Source organism: Ilyonectria robusta, assembly GCF_021365365.1.
Source record: "Ilyonectria robusta strain PMI_751 chromosome Unknown BGZ61scaffold_2, whole genome shotgun sequence".
Taxonomy (NCBI): domain Eukaryota; kingdom Fungi; phylum Ascomycota; class Sordariomycetes; order Hypocreales; family Nectriaceae; genus Ilyonectria; species Ilyonectria robusta.
Window position 1 is genome coordinate 701971 of NW_025764436.1, and position 16891 is coordinate 718861.

The 16891-nt window shown below is 55.8% G+C and overlaps 6 protein-coding genes across 6 annotated transcripts; 3 read left to right on the plus strand and 3 right to left on the minus strand.

The window, feature by feature from the left end:
- Positions 1-853: 853 nt before the first annotated feature.
- On the plus strand, positions 854-1642 carry BGZ61DRAFT_526658 (uncharacterized protein; the record flags this gene model as incomplete). The annotated part of the gene is made up of 1 exon (XM_046252996.1): positions 854-1642. One exon carries the CDS (start codon positions 854-856, stop codon positions 1640-1642), a length of 789 nt encoding a protein of 262 aa, XP_046110389.1.
- Positions 1643-2505: 863 nt separating this feature from the next.
- BGZ61DRAFT_440540 (uncharacterized protein) lies at positions 2506-4272 on the plus strand. Its single transcript, XM_046244491.1, has 2 exons — positions 2506-2785; positions 2842-4272. The coding sequence occupies exons 1-2, from the start codon at positions 2629-2631 to the stop codon at positions 3813-3815; spliced, it is 1131 nt and encodes a 376-aa protein (XP_046110390.1). The 5' UTR covers positions 2506-2628; the 3' UTR covers positions 3816-4272.
- Positions 4273-6161: 1889 nt separating this feature from the next.
- BGZ61DRAFT_526660 (methylenetetrahydrofolate reductase-domain-containing protein) lies at positions 6162-8040 on the plus strand (the record flags this gene model as incomplete). The annotated part of the gene is made up of 2 exons (XM_046252997.1): positions 6162-7860; positions 7919-8040. The coding sequence occupies 2 exons, from the start codon at positions 6162-6164 to the stop codon at positions 8038-8040; spliced, it is 1821 nt and encodes a 606-aa protein (XP_046110391.1).
- Positions 8041-8877: 837 nt separating this feature from the next.
- BGZ61DRAFT_339737 (uncharacterized protein) lies at positions 8878-11308 on the minus strand (the record flags this gene model as incomplete). Its single annotated transcript, XM_046239255.1, has 5 exons — positions 8878-9219; positions 9288-10297; positions 10378-10947; positions 11054-11172; positions 11244-11308. 5 exons carry the CDS (start codon positions 11306-11308, stop codon positions 8878-8880), a joined length of 2106 nt encoding a protein of 701 aa, XP_046110392.1.
- A 512-nt stretch (positions 11309-11820) lies between these two features.
- Positions 11821-15198, minus strand: BGZ61DRAFT_440546 (P-loop containing nucleoside triphosphate hydrolase protein). The gene is made up of 4 exons (XM_046244492.1): positions 14930-15198; positions 13986-14718; positions 12149-13924; positions 11821-12092 (listed from the first exon to the last, which is right to left on the minus strand). The coding sequence occupies exons 1-4, from the start codon at positions 14935-14937 to the stop codon at positions 12075-12077; spliced, it is 2535 nt and encodes an 844-aa protein (XP_046110393.1). The 5' UTR covers positions 14938-15198; the 3' UTR covers positions 11821-12074.
- A 486-nt stretch (positions 15199-15684) lies between these two features.
- Positions 15685-16170, minus strand: BGZ61DRAFT_440548 (uncharacterized protein). The gene has a single exon (XM_046244493.1). The coding sequence runs from the start codon at positions 16049-16051 to the stop codon at positions 15824-15826; it is 228 nt and encodes a 75-aa protein (XP_046110394.1). The 5' UTR covers positions 16052-16170; the 3' UTR covers positions 15685-15823.
- Between the last annotated feature and the right edge of the window lie 721 nt (positions 16171-16891).

Genomic DNA, 16891 nt, shown 5'->3' on the forward strand with positions numbered 1-16891 from the left:
CCACAGGACGAACTCACCGCAAGATCATCATCCCAAAACTAGAGAGTTGGCTAGTGACGTTGGGAAGTAAAGCCTGGCCCGAGACGGTGAGAACCAACGGTCCTACCGACTTGTGTGACTTCGTGTCTGCTGTTCAACCGCCCCGCTGGTGCTATGCCCCGAGGTTCTCGTGCGGAAGTGCCGCATCAGTGATGCATCGGACTTCCGCGTCTCGCACGGCATCACGGGATTGTCGTTCTGGCGAGGTTGGCATCTTAGAGGCCAATTACTCACCGCCATGACGTCGCGTCGGTTTTAAGGCTTGGAATACGAACTCGCAAATCGCCTACGCCTCTACACTTGGCATTGTAGTTGGTGTTGTGAAGTTGACGGCCCTGGGCGACATGATTCTATTATGGGCGAAGGATGCGAACCAATGCGAAAAATGGTTAGGTCTGGCCATTTCTCTCATTCCTTATTCAGGCAAACCTAGCACATTTATATACTCGGTTAGAGTATATGGGTCTAAGGCGGTGCAAGAGGTTGAACTGACAATGAGCCCACAAATCAATTGCCAGGAAGGGGAGTCTTCCAACAGTTGCCAAGCTGTTTTGCTCTCGGCCGTTGCCTGTTCGAGGCCAATGTACGAGCCGTGTCGTATTTACGCGGCGACTATTTAACTCAATGCGACCCCATGATCTTGGCATTTGGGGACGCTGTGCCTCTTCCAGGACAGGCAAAAACCGGGATAAATACGCCGGAGCTGCGCCTTTCCATTCACTGCAAGTACTCCATCGCACAACATATTCACCTACATAGCAACCAGAATCTCTTGGCTACGTTGAGTCTCCTGCATGCTATAAACATCAATAAAATGTCTACCCTCATCACCACAGAGCCTGCATCGGGCTGGCCGTCTACATCGCTCCGCCAGTTCTTCCTGTACGACACCAACCACCCGGCCTCGATCGAGGCATCGGTCGTGGACGCCAATTCGGACACCCAGACATTCATCGTCACCTGCCCATCGTCATGCGACTCGTCGGAGTTCCCGAAGCAGACCATCACGCACATCTCCGGGTCGTCGTGGGCCGGTGAGCGGACTTGGAAAGGCACCACGACAAACTGGGGGTGCAACCTAGGGAGCGGCTCGGACGATGAGATTCCGGACCAGTACGGCCGGTGCAGCGCGACCACGATAGACGGGAGCGACATCAGTGGCGATTCCGGCGACAGGGCCGTCAACTCCTGTTTCGTGTTTGCGCGGTCTGTGCCGGCTTATATCACAGGCGGCATGGATGAAATGTACGAGATCTATCCCTACTACTGGAGTACCATCGACGCTGAGGGCCTCATCTCGGCGAATTCGGAAGAAATGGCGTCCATGAATTGTCCTGCTACGACGGCAGATGGGCAAACACTGGCATCGAAAACAGATATATCTAGAGCGGAGTCTACGGCGGAGGGTAGCGAGTCCCGGTCAAGACCAGCAGCAGAAACGGCGTCACAGACGGAGGCGACGACGTCGAAGGGATCGAGCGAGACTCCCTCTGATTCCCCAACCCCGACGGAAACAGAAGCCCAGAGTGGTTCATTCGGCACGCCGATAAACACGGTTCTTCTTGTTGGGTCGGCATTGCTTGGAGCATGGGCTTGCTCGTAATTATCTCGATTGCTGTACTACCGAATGGCAATTAATAGTGCACACACTCGAAACCGCAGAGGGTTTCATCCCATAATTATTGTTAAAGTTGAAAAGGGTTTTCCTTTCCGAATTACTGCTACGAGTTTTATAGACCTAGACCGAGGTAAAATAGCGTGTACTAAAAGAAAAAGAAAAATACACACGCTCTTGCCAATGCCGATAAGCCACTTCCTATTCGGATATTTTCCCTGGGTTCTACCCCTCTTTCAATATCCGTTGCGGTTCTCTCTATCCTGGATCGAATTATGTTTCTGCGTTATGGTGTTGCGGACTTCAGATACAAAAGGGCCTGCCCGACCGCCAAAATCGACGAGCTGAAGTAGTTCGTCGCCTGAAATCGAATTACGTCGTTTAGTAATTCTCAGTACCGTCAAGAATCAATATGTACATCTTTTCCCGCTGCGGTCTACTCTGGAGCAAATGTCTAACTGAACCTTGCTTCCAGACCACTCAACCCTTCACACCAAGTCCGAGACGACACTCAAAAATGCTACTTCGAGAATTGGATCAGATACACGATCAAGTTTCGAATCAATTCCAATAAAATCCATCGAGGTTGAAAGATAGCCACGACGCCAACTGACGCCTAAGCCGGGGAGGGTTCACACGGAGCAACTTCGAGCGAGCATTACACTGTACCAGGAGCACTGTACTAGGGTGGTGTGAGTGGGGCTATTGATTAAAAATACATGTCACCCACGCTGGTAATTAGACAAGTCAGAGTACCTAATAACCGTTATGCCTCTACAGTGCGCAGACTACGCAACTCTTACGCGTTATGCTGGGTGGAGATGACGAAGTCCGGTCATCATGGGTTGAAAAGGCGCGACACAACTCCCCAGCAACACAGTCAAGGGACGAACCTCATGCATCGGCATTTATTTGTAAGCCCCTGGCTACGAATGACACTTCTCCATCTGCTCCAGAACTGAGATCAGCCCAGAATGACGGATGGAAGCACAACCGCTGCCACATCTGCTGGTCGTCCACGCACCCGCCAACGGATTCATAAACAAGCCCCAGCACTCGAGGTCCCGCACATTGAGGAGGATGCCGCAGAGAGAAAGCGAGTTTTGAACGTGCTGGCGCAGCGCAGATACCGTGAGCAGACATGAGCATTGGGCCACTGGGTTTGTCGTACTCACTATACTCAACAGGCGAGAAGAAGCGACTGAATCGTCTAAAAGGTGGTTCCGCTGCGAAGGACGGTACCAAGGAGGCCGAGACACATGTAACCCAGACTCAAGAGCCCTCTCCGTCTTCGTCAACAGAAATCCAAGCGGAAGACGGAGTGGATGTAGTTGTCACGACTGCAGATGACACTGCACCACATCTGGCCCCAAGTCCAGGCATCATCGCCGGGCTTGACTTTGGACTATCACCATGGGAGCCCCTCGGCGCCATATCATTCACACCGTCGCTACCGCAACTTCTGACTCCCGAAGACTCGGATGGAGACAACTTCCTACAACAACCAGACTTCTCGGCTGAACATGGCCTACAAGAGACCTTCTCCTGTATCGTGGATACATCTACCCTCCTACCTCCTGATACATCCTCTGCCACGTCCTCGGACTTCAACTTCCCAGACAGCTTCCACCTACCTATTCTAGAACTGACACTCCTCAAGGCAGTGATGCGCATCGCAGAGCGCATCGGCTGCGGCGGGGCCATCTGGAACCTAGACTGCGTCTCGCCCTTCAGCAACGGGACCGGGACGCCGGCCGATCAGCTGCCCGCGGCGTGGCGGCCGACGGCATCGCAGGTGTTAGTGCCGCACCATCCCATCTTCGACTTCCTGCCGTGGCCGGAGGTACGGGACCGCATCATCAACATCATGACGCTGCCGGACGAGCTGCGGCCGCCCCAGGCCAAGGGCCCGCTGGCCCTGGTCAACTTTGCGTACGACATCGAGGACAGCGCCGAGGGCGTGCGCATCTACGGCGGCGACCCGTACGAGCCCGGGAGCTGGGAGGTCGGGCAGGTGCTGTTCGAGCGCTGGTGGTTCCTGTTTGACCGGCACATTGTCGACAATAGCAATCGGTGGCGCCGGATGAGGGGGGCGCCGCCGTTGTTGCTTAAGGGCGTGGACCCTTGTTCAAGCACTGCAGCTCCGGACTTGCAGGTGTGAGTTAATTGGATAGAAGGCCCCACGGGCTGGTAACAAGGTGCGCGGGACTTGATTTTCATAAGATCCCTTGAACGGGTGGTTCAGGCGTTGGGTCATGTAAGGCAGACATTACTTCCGAGTCTAATGAGCGGTAGGGGATTTTGGAGTTACAACCTGGGTGATTTGGAGGACTGGACTGGATCAACGAAAGTGATTCTAGTAATTTCCGTGCGAATAGTGTTCAAGGTATTTGACGTGGTTACGCAGCTCATGGTCGGAGAACAGTAGTCGCTTTCACGTGTGTTATGCTGCCCAACAAAGGAGGAACGGGTGCAGAATTTAGCTGGAGGTAACATGCATCTCGCTGAATGAAGGTCATGAGCTCGTCTCCCCACGAGGAGTGAGCCAATTAAAGAGGACTGTGAAAGCAAGGTGGCAGGACGGTATATCTTCCAGTCACCATGACGAGAAATTTATCAACGTTATAAAACTCATTTCGTTCCAATGTTGGCTTTGAGGCCGTCGATGGAGGGCGGTGGGTTGACCCAAGCCCAGCCGTTGGAACACGTGGGGAAAGAATCTCGGTCCGTTCTGCGGTTGTGGGCTAATTAACTGTCAGGTGAAGGTACCGGTAATCTATCATCCCAATTCCCAATCGTCACTCAACCCACGGCGGTACTTCGCGCAGGGCGAGAACGGGTATTTGGCGGTGAGCACGACAGGCGGTAGGTTCTGCCACATGGAGAGACTAGCGCAGCAGGTGGTAGAAGGGCGTATGTATGTATGTATGTATGTACACAAAGACGGGACAGAGTTCATTTGTTCATTTGTTCATTTGCCGTGCCGTAGGCTCGGGACTCAGACTCCGAATCCCTCAATGCGTGTCTGACTGGATGGACTGATGCATCGTTACCCACCTTCCAAGCCAGGGCGAGACAAGATCAGCGGCGAGGCCCCCGGAGAGCGAATGCCCAGCAGGCGGTGCAGCAACAGGCAAGGGTAGTTAGTGGCTGGTGACCGGTGAGTAGGTATGATGGAAGCGGGACAGCTTTCTTGGGGAGGGGAAGAAGCAGCAGAGTGGGGGTTGATAGAGGTTGGTCAGTACACCGGATGATACGTATTCGCTCTTCTCTCTCTCTCTACCTGCTACGTATTATGTAGGGACTGCGTCAGTGGCTCATGACGAGTGGAATGCTTTTTGGTCCTGGAGTTGTTGGACCACTTCGGACGCAACCGAGCGAAGGAGGTGAAGGGAACAGGGGACGATGCAGTAGTCGGTATGGCGAACTTGGAAGCTGTCCATACCTCGCTGTAAGTTGGTGACGAAGGTGAAATCATGAGTGCTTCTATTGCAGTCTCACCTGTGGACCTGTGGATGTCTCACTTGTGAATGTTTGTAGGATGTCTTCACGGAACGCACCGCTGAAGGACGCTAGAAAACCCAGGTCCGGCGTAGTGAGGTGAGGTGACGCTGCAGCGGGTACGAGTACGGACCCAAGTTGATAGGTACAAGTGAAGGTCGACTTTTAGCTGGAGAAGCAGGTGGAGGTTGTCGTGTCCCTTGGAACCTTCCCCCCCTTCCCCCCCTAGACCCTCGTCATTCGGGCCCCGGGAACGGCGCTGTGGTGCAGGAGACTCAGGGCGACTAGGGGGCGACACAGCGACAGGCCGACCAAACGGGCCAATCAGCGGCCGGCCATCTCGTCTCGGAGCCAGAAACGGACCTTCACACCTCCAGTCTCCTCCAGTGACTCCACTGTGCTTAGCGTGGTTCGGCGCCAGTACCGGGGGAAGAGAAATTTCCCTTCAACGGACGACCGACAGTGACCAAAGCCCAAGTCTCGTCTTGTCAGTCGAGTCTCGCTTCTCTTTCTTCCACCTTTTCTCATCTCTTCTCTTCCGCTTTGGACCTGCTGCTCGATCTTCTCTCGCTATTCCCGCCTCGCCCTACAAATCAACCTCCTGTTCGGGTCAATCTCCCTCCTCCGTCCCTCCTGCTGCTGCTTCTCCCCTCCTCGACCCCTCGTCTGGAGTTGCAGCGCAACCTACGAAATTCAATACCCCTCATCCCACCTCCAGCGTCCAAGGTCGGTTTTCTCTCCACCACAGCTGGTCTCACAGCAGTCATGACGACCGCTGTCTGGGCCTCGGAGCCTGAGCACTCTCCGTGACACCTCAATTGTTCCTCAATTGTTCTTGCTGACATTCCTTCTCTGTTCTCCAGTTCACTTGCTCCTCCTTTGCCTCCCCACGCTCCTCCCCCGCAATTTCCATAAGCTCTTATATCCAGAGACCCGCCGTCTCCCTCAACTACCAACTCCACCAACCTCAAGCACACTTACTTCTCAATACCTCAATACCGCCATCATGCATATCCGGGAGATGCTCGCCGACGCAGAGAAGTCTGGCAAACCCTCCTTCTCCTTCGAATACTTCCCCCCGAAGACCGCCCAGGGTGTTCAGAACCTCTACGAGCGCATGGACCGCATGTACAACTTCGGCCCCAAGTTCATCGACATCACCTGGGGTGCCGGCGGCCGCATTGCCGAGCTCACCTGCGAGATGGTGCTCCAGGCCCAGGCCGTCTATGGCCTCGAGACCTGCATGCACTTGACCTGCACCGACATGGGCGTCGAGAGGGTCAACGAAGCCCTCCTCAAGGCGTACAAGGCTGGCTGCACAAACATCCTGGCCCTGCGTGGCGATCCCCCTCGAGACCAGGAGACATGGACCGCGGCCGAGGGCGGCTTCCAGTACGCTCGCGATCTTGTCAAGCACATCCGCAAGACGTACGGCACCCACTTCGATATTGGTGTTGCCGGCTATCCCGAGGGCGCCGACGACAACAAGGACGAGGAGCAGCTCCTCGATCACCTCAAGGAAAAGGTCGATATGGGAGCCACCTTCATCGTCACCCAGATGTTCTACGACGCCGACAACTTTGTTCGCTGGGTCCGCAAGGTCCGTGAGCGCGGCATCACCATCCCCATCCTCCCCGGCATCATGCCCATTGCAACCTACGCCAGCTTCCTCCGCCGCGCCAAGCACATGCAGTGCAAGGTTCCCCAACAGTGGATGGACGCCCTCGAGCCCGTCAAGAACGACGATGTTGCTGTTCGAGAGGTTGCCAAGACCCTCGTCGCCGACATGTGCCGCAAGCTCCTCGCCAACGGCATCTTCCATCTCCACTTCTACACCATGAACCTCGCCCAGGCCACCCGCATGGTCCTCGAGGAGCTCGAGTGGGCCCCCAGTGCTGAGCGGCCACTCCAGCAGGCCCTCCCCTGGAAGCAGTCCAAGGGTCTTGGCCGTCGTGAGGAGGACGTTCGACCCGTCTTCTGGCGAAACCGCAACAAGTCATACGTCATTCGTACCCAGGATTGGGATGAATTCCCCAACGGCCGATGGGGTGACTCGCGGTCTCCTGCCTTTGGTGAGCTCGATGCCTATGGCATTGGTCTGACCGGCACCAACGAGGCCAACCGCAAGAAGTGGGGAGAGCCCACGACCATCCAGGACATTGCCAACCTCTTTGTTCGCTACCTTCACAACGAGATCGACTCTCTTCCTTGGAGTGAGGCGCCTCTCACCAGTGAGGCCGACGACATCCGGGAAAGCCTCATTGCCCTCAACAAGCGTGGCCTCCTCACTGTCAACTCACAGCCCGCTGTTGACGGTGCCAAGTCATCGCACCCTGTCCACGGCTGGGGCCCCTCCAACGGTTATGTCTACCAGAAGTCGTACCTGGAGCTTCTCGTTCACCCCGATGTCTTCAACGAAATGATCGGCCGCATCGAGAACCACCCCGATCTCACCTACTACGCCGTCACCAAGGATGGTGAGCTCCGATCCAACGCCCCCAGCGATGGCCCCAACGCTGTCACATGGGGTGTGTTCCCCGGCAAGGAGATTGTCCAGCCGACCATTGTCGAGAGCATAAGCTTCCTCGCCTGGAAGGATGAGGCCTTCCGCCTGGGCGTCGACTGGGGCCACTGCTACGATGCCAACTCTCCCAGCCGAGCTTTGATCGACCAGGTCATGAATGAGTGGTACCTGGTCAACATTGGTAAGAAAAACCCTCTAACCGATCATGTATGATTCAAATAAAGCTGACTTTCTTACAGTGAACAACGACTTCCATGATAACGCAACTATCTTCGATCTCCTCAAGAACCTCGAGGTCAAGGACCTAACCACTCCAGCCTCTCCTAAGGCCGCCACCAACGGTGCCGCGGCCGCGAACTAATCGTCCGCACGCGACGACAGGGAGGGAGTACAACACTTCCCATCCCATGTCGCAAAACGGATGCGCTGGTTCTTTTCCTAAAGGAACATTTTTCGGTGTATGCGTCTCGGAAAATCACCATAAAGCATTATTGCATCATTGGGCGTTTTCTTCTCATTTCTTTACTTTCCTGTTTTGATTTTATTTGATTTTATTTTACGTCTTGGTGCATCAACGGGGGTGTCTTTTTCAACAAAAAGTTACCATGGAACACGGGGGAGCGGCGCACAATAAAACAAAACCCGGCGGGGCGCAGACGACTTTCTCTTTTTTTGGGGGCGTGCTTTGCTTGTTCTACATCTCAACGATACCCCGCCGGCAAGGCCTATGGATGATGGATGACGGATGATATGAAATTTTGGGGAGATAGATTGGAGGAGAATAAAGGAGGAACAGAAAGGAGGACTGGAAAGGAGGAAGGGAAGGGAAGACATGAAGAGGAAGTGGAGGTCAACTGGAGATGATGGCAAGATGATGGCATGTTGGCCATGGCGGGAGGCGAGATTATGGGAGATGCCCCAGCAGCGAGGTCATCGCGAGTTGGAGAGAGGACGTCAAGTTGAAGACGAATATAGTGCCGAATCTTTTGGCTATGATATTCCAATTCCAGGGCTCAACGCCCTCTCTTCTTCTGTCTGATCAGGCAGGAAACCCAAACCGCCAAGTCTTTTCATTTCCCTTTTGATTTATCTCAACCGTGATCGTGACACCTTTCATACCCATTTATCTAACAAGCCGTCCCCTGTTCTCGCTGAAGGAGCCATTTTCTCAGCAATTCGCAACCTCTCTGATCTAGTTTCACCAGCCATCCTCATCTGCCACTTCGTAGTCCATATCCACCGCCCTCTCTTCCCTCCGTCGTATGGGCTCTTCTTCCTCATGCGACGGCTCGTTGAAGCCCGTCATGACGTCGTCCTTGTCTTCGGCTGCGGCCGCCGCGGAGGCGTTGTGGTCGTCGACCGTGTTCATCCTGACAGGCGGCAACGGGGTGGACACCCAGGCGAGGTCCAAGCGGCCGTCAACGCCCGGGAGTTCCTTTCCATGGAGAGAGTAGTAGAACTTCTCGGCCGTCTTGCGGTCTTGGAAGGAGACGTGGGTGACGGACGGAGAGGGGTCAACGGATTCAAACTCGCCAAGGTTCTGGGTACATCGTTAGCTACAGGAAAGACGGATCTGGGATATAGGAGAGTTAGGAGAGGATTTCTTACCAGAAGGAAGTGACGCAGCACTTCGTCCTTTTCGGTCGCTGTAAAGTCCACGCCCGTGACAGCGAGCTTCTTGGGACGGTTGTCGATTGAGTACTGCGCATACGCCGCGTGCATGTTGCCGCCACGGCCCCGGGCGCTGCCCCGTCCCCTCGGAGCGTAACCCCTTCCACGAGGCGCTCCGCGTCCTCGATATCCGCCGCGGGGTGGGTGATACGAGCTGGCAGTATCATCCTCGGCGTCGGGGTCGATGCCGAGGATCTTGGCCTCCTGCTCCAGCATTGCCAGCTTGGCGCGCAGCATGTCTGTCCCCGACGACGGCGCGTCGCCGCCTTCGCTGCTCTGGCCGGTGAGCCTCCTTTGGAGCTTCTCGTTCTCCTCGCGGTGCCTCGCAAGCAGCTCTTGTTGTTGGCGCTCGAGGTCTATCCGCTGGCGTTCCAGCTCCGCCCTCTTGAGCTCCCGCTCTTGGTGGTGCTTCTGGGCCTCATCCTGCCTCCGCTGGAATTCCTCCATGTCGATTTCCGGCTCCGGCTCCTGGCCGTCGGCGGATGCGCTGGGGTCGCCGGTCCAGTTACCCCCGTTGGCGGGCACTGATGCCGGCAGCATGTCCGACTCGTCCTTATACCAAAAGACCTTGACAAAGCGGTTGTCGAATATCACCTTTGGCGACTTGTAGGCTGCGTTGGCTGACCCCCATTTGTCGTACTTGACAATCGCGAGGTGCTTGTACGGCTGCATCGACACTTCCTGGATGCTGCCGAACTGGGAAAAGAAGTCCCGGACCATGTCTTCGTTGAAGCTTTCCTCCGGGATATTCTCTATTACGATGGTGCTCTTAGACCGATCATGGACTGGGCCGTCCGCGGAGAAGGGAGCACGCGCACCGCCTTTCTTAGGGCCTCGGTTTTTGCGACCCCCTCGGCCACGGCCGCCCATGTCAGGTTGGAACCCGAATGGATTCATGTGGTTCTGCGCATTCGCCATGGCGAACATAGAATCACTGGGGTCGTAATCTGATGGAAACACTGGGTTAGAACGGTTGCAAACGGCGTGATTTAGAAGCAGCATGGGGACTGAAAGTACATACCATCACTAGGTAGCCCCATGGATTGCGGCATGAAGATAGACTCGTTCCCGTGATCGTACTGGCACGTACTGCCGCGAGAACAAAACCCCTTAGTATCGAAGTCGCGACAGCGGCCCTTCCGCCTCGGCTGGCCCCTCCCGCCGCCGTATGGTTGCGGGAACTTGGGCATACCTGGGTACTGAAGCCCCATGGCCTGCAGCTGCATAAAGGCCTCCATCGGGTTATTAGGATCGAAGGTCGGCATGTCTTGCTGCGGAGGAAAGCCATGCATGGCCCCGGGCGGTCCTCCGTAGCGACCACCTCTCATATCATCGCCTCGCCCGCCACGCCCGCCGCGACGAGGTTGCTTATAGGCTCGGCCGGCCTGGTTAGAGCCGTCTCGTGGGTCGGGCCCGTCGAACTCGTCTCGGTCATGGAAGCCTCGTTTCCGTGAGCCGCCGTTGGGAGCGCCACTGTCGAAGGAAGCGGGCTGTGTGGGAGGCAGTTCGGAACTAAATTTCGGCGGCGGCGGAGCGCCAGGTATGTACGTCTTGTAGGTGATGGCCTGGAAAACATCGTCGAGGAAGGCCTTGGGATCTGTAGTTTTGCGCCTCCGTGTTAGCAGCTGGTAAATACAAGCGTGGCACAGCCCACAGGCATCCGCGCCGTGGTCCAAGGTGAGCTCATTCGGGTGCATGCGTACCTTCTGATAAAAAGTCGGGAATCTCCTGCTCGCAAAGCTTCCGCACCGCCTCGCGGTCGCCATCATGCTTCAGCAGGGCAATGACGTATTCGGCAAGGACATCGGCATCTGCGTCGGACCTATTGGGACACGAGTCAGCATTGATCGCTGGGCCTCGAAGGGAGCCTCGAGGACCACGAGGGCAACCAACGTGTTTTCGATGCGCTTGACAATCCACGCCTTCAGCATCGGCGCATCTTCTTCGGGGAACAACATGGCTCACACGCCACGGAGTAAGGGGGAGGACGGAATGTAGTGGTCGCAGCGCATGAGGGCACTCCGGATAAATTTGTTGGCGCTTTGGTTGCTCTTGGTGAAGATTGCAGACTTGGGGTGTCGCTCTTCGTCTGAGGTTACGAAAGTTGGAGGAGGTGCACGACCTAATTTTAGCTCTTGCGGCGCCGAACTGTCGTCACAGCCGGCCGAGTCGCCGCCAATTCGGACTCTCGGAGCCCACCCGCCAGCTCCCGCAAAAGCAAGCAAAGACAATGGACCTAAAAACGCCCGAAATTAATCAAGTCCAACATCCTTCGAAAAAAAAAATTCAGTAGGCATTGCTTAGATCTACTAGGCCATGGTGTACATCATCCCGTTGTATCATATCATTCCAACTTGAGTCAAAATAACGCCCATTCTGAGAGCAACATGATTTAATGTAAAATTCGCGGGAATTCTACCAGGCGGTCTTTGATTCACTCCAAGTCACATAGGCACAGGCATCCTTTAACTTCTTTCTAAACGTGTTTCAACTCATCAAATGGTGACGTAACTACATGAAAGCCAAACCGAGCTTCCTTGGTGTCTAGCATCAACCCAGCTCTCGACTTTTTTCTTTTGGTATTCGCTCAGCATGCCCTCCTGGACTCAGAGGGAGCTCCTCCATAGGATTGGGCATACGTCCCAAATCTTTAATACCAGCCGGTTGATCTTTTGTGCCCACTTTGGCACGAATCGTGGTTCCATCGACACATCAGGAAGCCGCTTACAGCTTGTCGTAGTACTGGAAATATTCGTCAGCGCGCTAGCTTTTTCACAAAAAGAGCAGGTAAAACTTACGTTCTCGACACCGGGCACGTCGACCTTGAGACCCTTGCGCTTGCGCATCTCGGTGACGATGGTTCCGACCTTGGAGGTGTTGTCGAGGGGAGAGCCACCGGGCAGAGCCTGCCAATGGTCGAAGACGGACTGGGGGAAGGCCTGTCCGGAAGTGGCCTGGCGCAGATCGGCGTTGAAGCCGAAAGACTCCAGAACGGGGAGGTAGGCCTTGATGTTGAACAGGGGAGTACCGGGGCGCTGCTCCTCGTTGAAGACGTGACCACGTCGTCGGGTAAGGACACCGTAGACACCACCCATAGCCTGCTCGGGGACCTGGATCTCGACCAAGTAGACGGGCTCGAGAAGAGCGGGCTCGGCAAGCAGGGAGGCGGCGTACAGGACACGACGGGCAGTGGGGATAAGCTGGCCTCCACCACGGTGGATGGCATCGGCGTGGAGGGTGACATCCATAAGGTTGAAGCGGACGGATCGCATGGGCTCCTCGGCAATGGGACCCTCTCGGCTAGCCCACTGGAAACCAGAGACGACGGAGTCCTTGATTTCGTTGAGGTACTGGACGGCCTTGGTCTGGTCGACCAACAGGTTGGCACCGGTACCGTCGGGACCGAAGGTCCAGATCTTTCGGGCGTCGGTGACATCCCAGCCGTACTCGTCGGCGAGGACACGGGCACGGAGCTTGAAATCGTCACGAGCACTGACCTTGCCACCCTCGATAGCGAGGGACAGCTCCTCCTCGATGGGCTCAGCAATCATGTACAGACGGTTGTGCTTGTTGGGAGACTTGGACAGAGCAGTGATGCTGGACTTGCCGGTGACGGTCTCACGGTACTGGACGACGGGGTCGGAGATGGTCAGGGGAACACCGGCGTGGTCGTTCTGGAGATCGTTGAGGCAAATCTCGAGATGCAGCTCACCGGCACCAGCGACGACGTGCTCACCCGACTCGTTGGTGAAGGTCAGGACACAGGGGTCGGACTTGGAGAGACGCTTGAGACCCTCGACAAGCTTGGGGAGATCCTGGGCGTTCTTGACCTGGACGGAGCGCTGGACGACGGGGGAGACGGAGAACTTCATGACCTTGAGGTTGTGGGCAGTGTCGCTGGTGGTAAGGGTACCAGACTTGAGCAGGAACTGATCGATACCAACCAGACCAACAATGTTACCGGCAGGCATGTCGTCGATGGGGTCGACCTTGCCACCCATCATCAGGACAGTGCGCTGAATGGCCTTGATGAAGAGATCGTCCTTCTTTCCAGGGATGTAGTTGGGGCCCTGGATGCGGACCTTGAGACCGGATCGGACGGTACCGGCGAAGACACGACCGAAGGCGTAGAATCGGCCCTTGTCGGAAGTGGGCACCATCTTGGAGACGTAAAGCATGAGAGGAGCCTTGGGGTCGCAGTCGCGGATACCAATGGCGGCCTCATCGTCGGCAGGACCCTCGTACAGGGTCTCAACACGGTAGCGCTGAGCGGTGACGGGGGAGGGGAGGTGGAGAATCAACATCTCGAGGAGAGAGTCGGCAGCGGGGAGGAAGGTGCGCATGACGACCTTGAGGAGCTGCTTGCCCTCCTTCTCGCGATCATCGGCAGAGAGCTTGAGGCTGAGCTTCTCGAGGAGAGTGGTGATCTCGTCGTTCTTGAAGTTCATGACGGCGGCGAAGATCTTGAAGATGGGGTCCAGGATGAACTGGCAGAAAGCACGCTCGAGCTGCTTACCCTCGAAGGTGCCGTTCTTGGTCCACTTCTTGGTCTTGGGGTTGAAGAAGTTGTCGCCCTACGTGAAAACATGTCAGTCACATTGTGGAATTTCAGAACCGGGGATGGAATGAACTAACCCAGAGACGCTCCATCATCTTGGCACGGTCAACACCGAACTTCTTGGCATATCGGACAGCGAACTGGCGGATGGTGAAGGCCCAGCCGTGGAGACCGGAACCGAAGGCAACGGTACCCTTCTCGGGGTAGACCTGGACGTCACCGAGGCTCTTGTCGAAGTAGGTGGAGATGATGACGTTGACGGACTCGATGGTTCGGGAGAAGGACTGGTAAAGATCCTCCTTGGAAACCTGGAGCTCGAGAAGAGCACGATCGACCTTGTTGATGATGATGACGGGCTTGATGCGCTCACCAAGGGCCTGTCGGAGCACGGTCTCGGTCTGGACACAGACACCCTCGACGGTGTCGACGACGACGAGAGCACCATCAGTGACACGGAGAGCGGCAGTGACCTCAGAGGAGAAATCAACGTGACCGGGGGAGTCAATGAGGTTGATCAAGAAATCCTTGCCGTCGGTCTTCTGGCCGAGAATCTCGGAGACATCGTCGTCAGGGCCAAGCTGACCGTACAGGGTAATGGCGGTGGACTTGATGGTGATACCACGTTCCTGTTCGTCTGCACGCGTGTCGGTGGCTCGAGCATCACCAGCCTTTGCGGAGGAGATGATACCGGCCTTGGCGAGCAGGGAGTCGGTGAGGGTAGACTTGCCGTGGTCGACGTGGGCAATAACGGACATGTTACGGACATTGGTAGGCTTGTCCATAAGCTTACGGATCTCGTCGATGGTGAAGCTATTTTGGCATCATGTCAGTTCATGGACTTGTCGTAGCTTATCTCCGAGCGGGGTATAAAAATTGGTGGCGGTGGTGTGTAGGAGTGGTGGGTAAGAGGAGGAGCAGCACCAGCACCAGCACCAGCAACGAAGCTGAGAAAAGCTTGATGAAGCCATCTGCGACGGCGACGATGCTGGTACAAGGCAGATTGAAGAAAGAGGCGACTTACTTGACCATCTTGGCGGTATTGATGAGATGACCTGACTATGTGTTGGTGTGAAAAGTCGAAGTTGTTGATGTGGAACAGAGCGGGGTCAAGTTCACCCCGCGATCTGAATCCTTGGTGCGAGATGCAAAGCGGTGCCTCGTGAGGGCAACGTTCGAAGTGTCGGTGGTGGAGGGACAGCGAGGGGGGGGAAACCACTGTCGCTCTTTTATGCGTCCCTTGAGTAAGGTTGGGAAGAAGGGAAAAAAGAGAAGAGGGAGGGAGAGAGGAGGGTGGGAGGGGAAAGAGGGTGGAGGAGGATGTGACGACCCCGGCGACGGCAAAGTTGGACCACAGACCACAGGCCACACAGGGCCACACGCCGCACGCCGCACCAGCTGCGACAGGCGAGGGAAAAAAATTTGGGCTAAAAAAAGGGTGGGTTTTTTGGTGGGGCAGCCTGGCAGCCAGCTGGACAACCCCGCCACTGGGAGGTCGCTCAGTGGGCTGGCTGGGCTGCTGGGCGGGTGCTGGGCAGGATTTTCTGCCCGCCAGAAGCTCGTTTTTTTCTCTCACGGAGGAGGGGGAGGGGCAGTGGGATCAGTGGGATGGAGGGGTTCGGCGGGTCTCTTTCAGTGAGATAGCGCCAGTGAATACCACTGAGGACCACTGTAAACTCGAGTCGGCCCAGAGAGCAACACGAGCAACCCAACGCGCACCACCCACGCACAAAAAAGGGCACCAACCCTGATTCGCCGCCATGCCGCCCCAGGAGATATCTCGGGTAACCTCCCATGCGAAGGTTGGCACCGGTAGCTTCGACCAGGTAGCTTTGGCCGGGCTGACTGAGTTGATTCATCATTCACTGTCTGACTGGCTGTGTGTGCTGAGCCAGACCGAATCCAAATCCTACCGAAACTACCAAAAGCGGTCATCTGTGACTCTTGTCCGAGAGAGGCGATTATCTGCAGATGATGCTTTGCATAGCAGAGGGATAGCCAGATATCCCCTGTTCGCAAGGCAAAGATTCTCGTTTCCCCCGCTCACCAAAACCATCAGTGTGACCAGCCTATGACGGCATGCGTTTGCGCCCAGCAACGCCCAGCAACGCCCCTCCCAGTCCCAGTCTCGCCCACAACGCCCCATTGATCATTCGGCATCGAGCTTGCCTCCCACCTGGTGACTTGGCATTGTTTCTTCAGCGTTTTAGCCTTTGATTCACCAGACGCTGGATGTCGTTCGTGACTGAGCATGCTTGTCACGGTGCTTGTTCAGATGCTTGTCCATGCTGGTGGCCCTGTTGCATTTTGGTGTGGGCCAAGAAAGGATGCTTTCTAAGCTGTGGCAGCTCTGTTGCTGGAGCTCGCACAAAAAACACCTCCTCCATAGGTAGATTGCCCCGCCATGACCGCAAGCCCGCCACAACCGCAAGCATCCGTGGTCTGGACGGAATGGTACCCGGCCACCATCTCTGTGACAGGTATCTCCCTGGTTCTTCAGCACCAAGAAACTACTCCCGCCGCCCAACCTGCGAATGTACCGGCCCCCTCCAGCTTAGAAATCTTCGAGCCACGGGTCTGGCCTCTGCTGTCTGCCATTGGACGCTCACAGAGCTGTCGGCCTGCCATCCGCTCGATCCGTCGCCCTGTTCCAATTGGAGCATGTCCAAAAGACCCAATGGGACTCGTCTTCATGTAGCTGCCCAATCGGGGATGTCTTAAGTTACCTAGGTCAAGCTCAAGCTCGACTGAAGCGGGGCTGAGCTCTCCCGGCTAACTACCTACACCTTACTTCGTAACTTACACCTTCAAGAACCATGACGGATCCGTCTCACCACCATTCACTCCACTTACATGCCATGACCCAACGGGCGCGATACAAGGCGTAGACGCATGCAATTCGTAGACTTGATTCATAATATTAGTTTTACCCCATGACTAACTCTCCAAACTTTCATCTATACATAAAACACATCACCCCGGAATG

Coding starts and splice junctions, on each gene's coding strand:
- BGZ61DRAFT_440540 (XM_046244491.1), top strand. CDS start 2,629: ATGACGGATGGAAGCACAACCGCTGCCACATCTGCTGGTCGTCCACGC. Junction 2,786..2,841: donor GCTGGCGCAGCGCAGATACC/GTGAGCAGACAT, acceptor TATACTCAACAG/GCGAGAAGAAGCGACTGAAT.
- BGZ61DRAFT_440546 (XM_046244492.1), bottom strand. Junction 13,925..13,985: donor AGATGATGGAGCGTCTCTGG/GTTAGTTCATTC, acceptor GTTTTCACGTAG/GGCGACAACTTCTTCAACCC.
- BGZ61DRAFT_440548 (XM_046244493.1), bottom strand. CDS start 16,051: ATGGGGCGTTGTGGGCGAGACTGGGACTGGGAGGGGCGTTGCTGGGCG.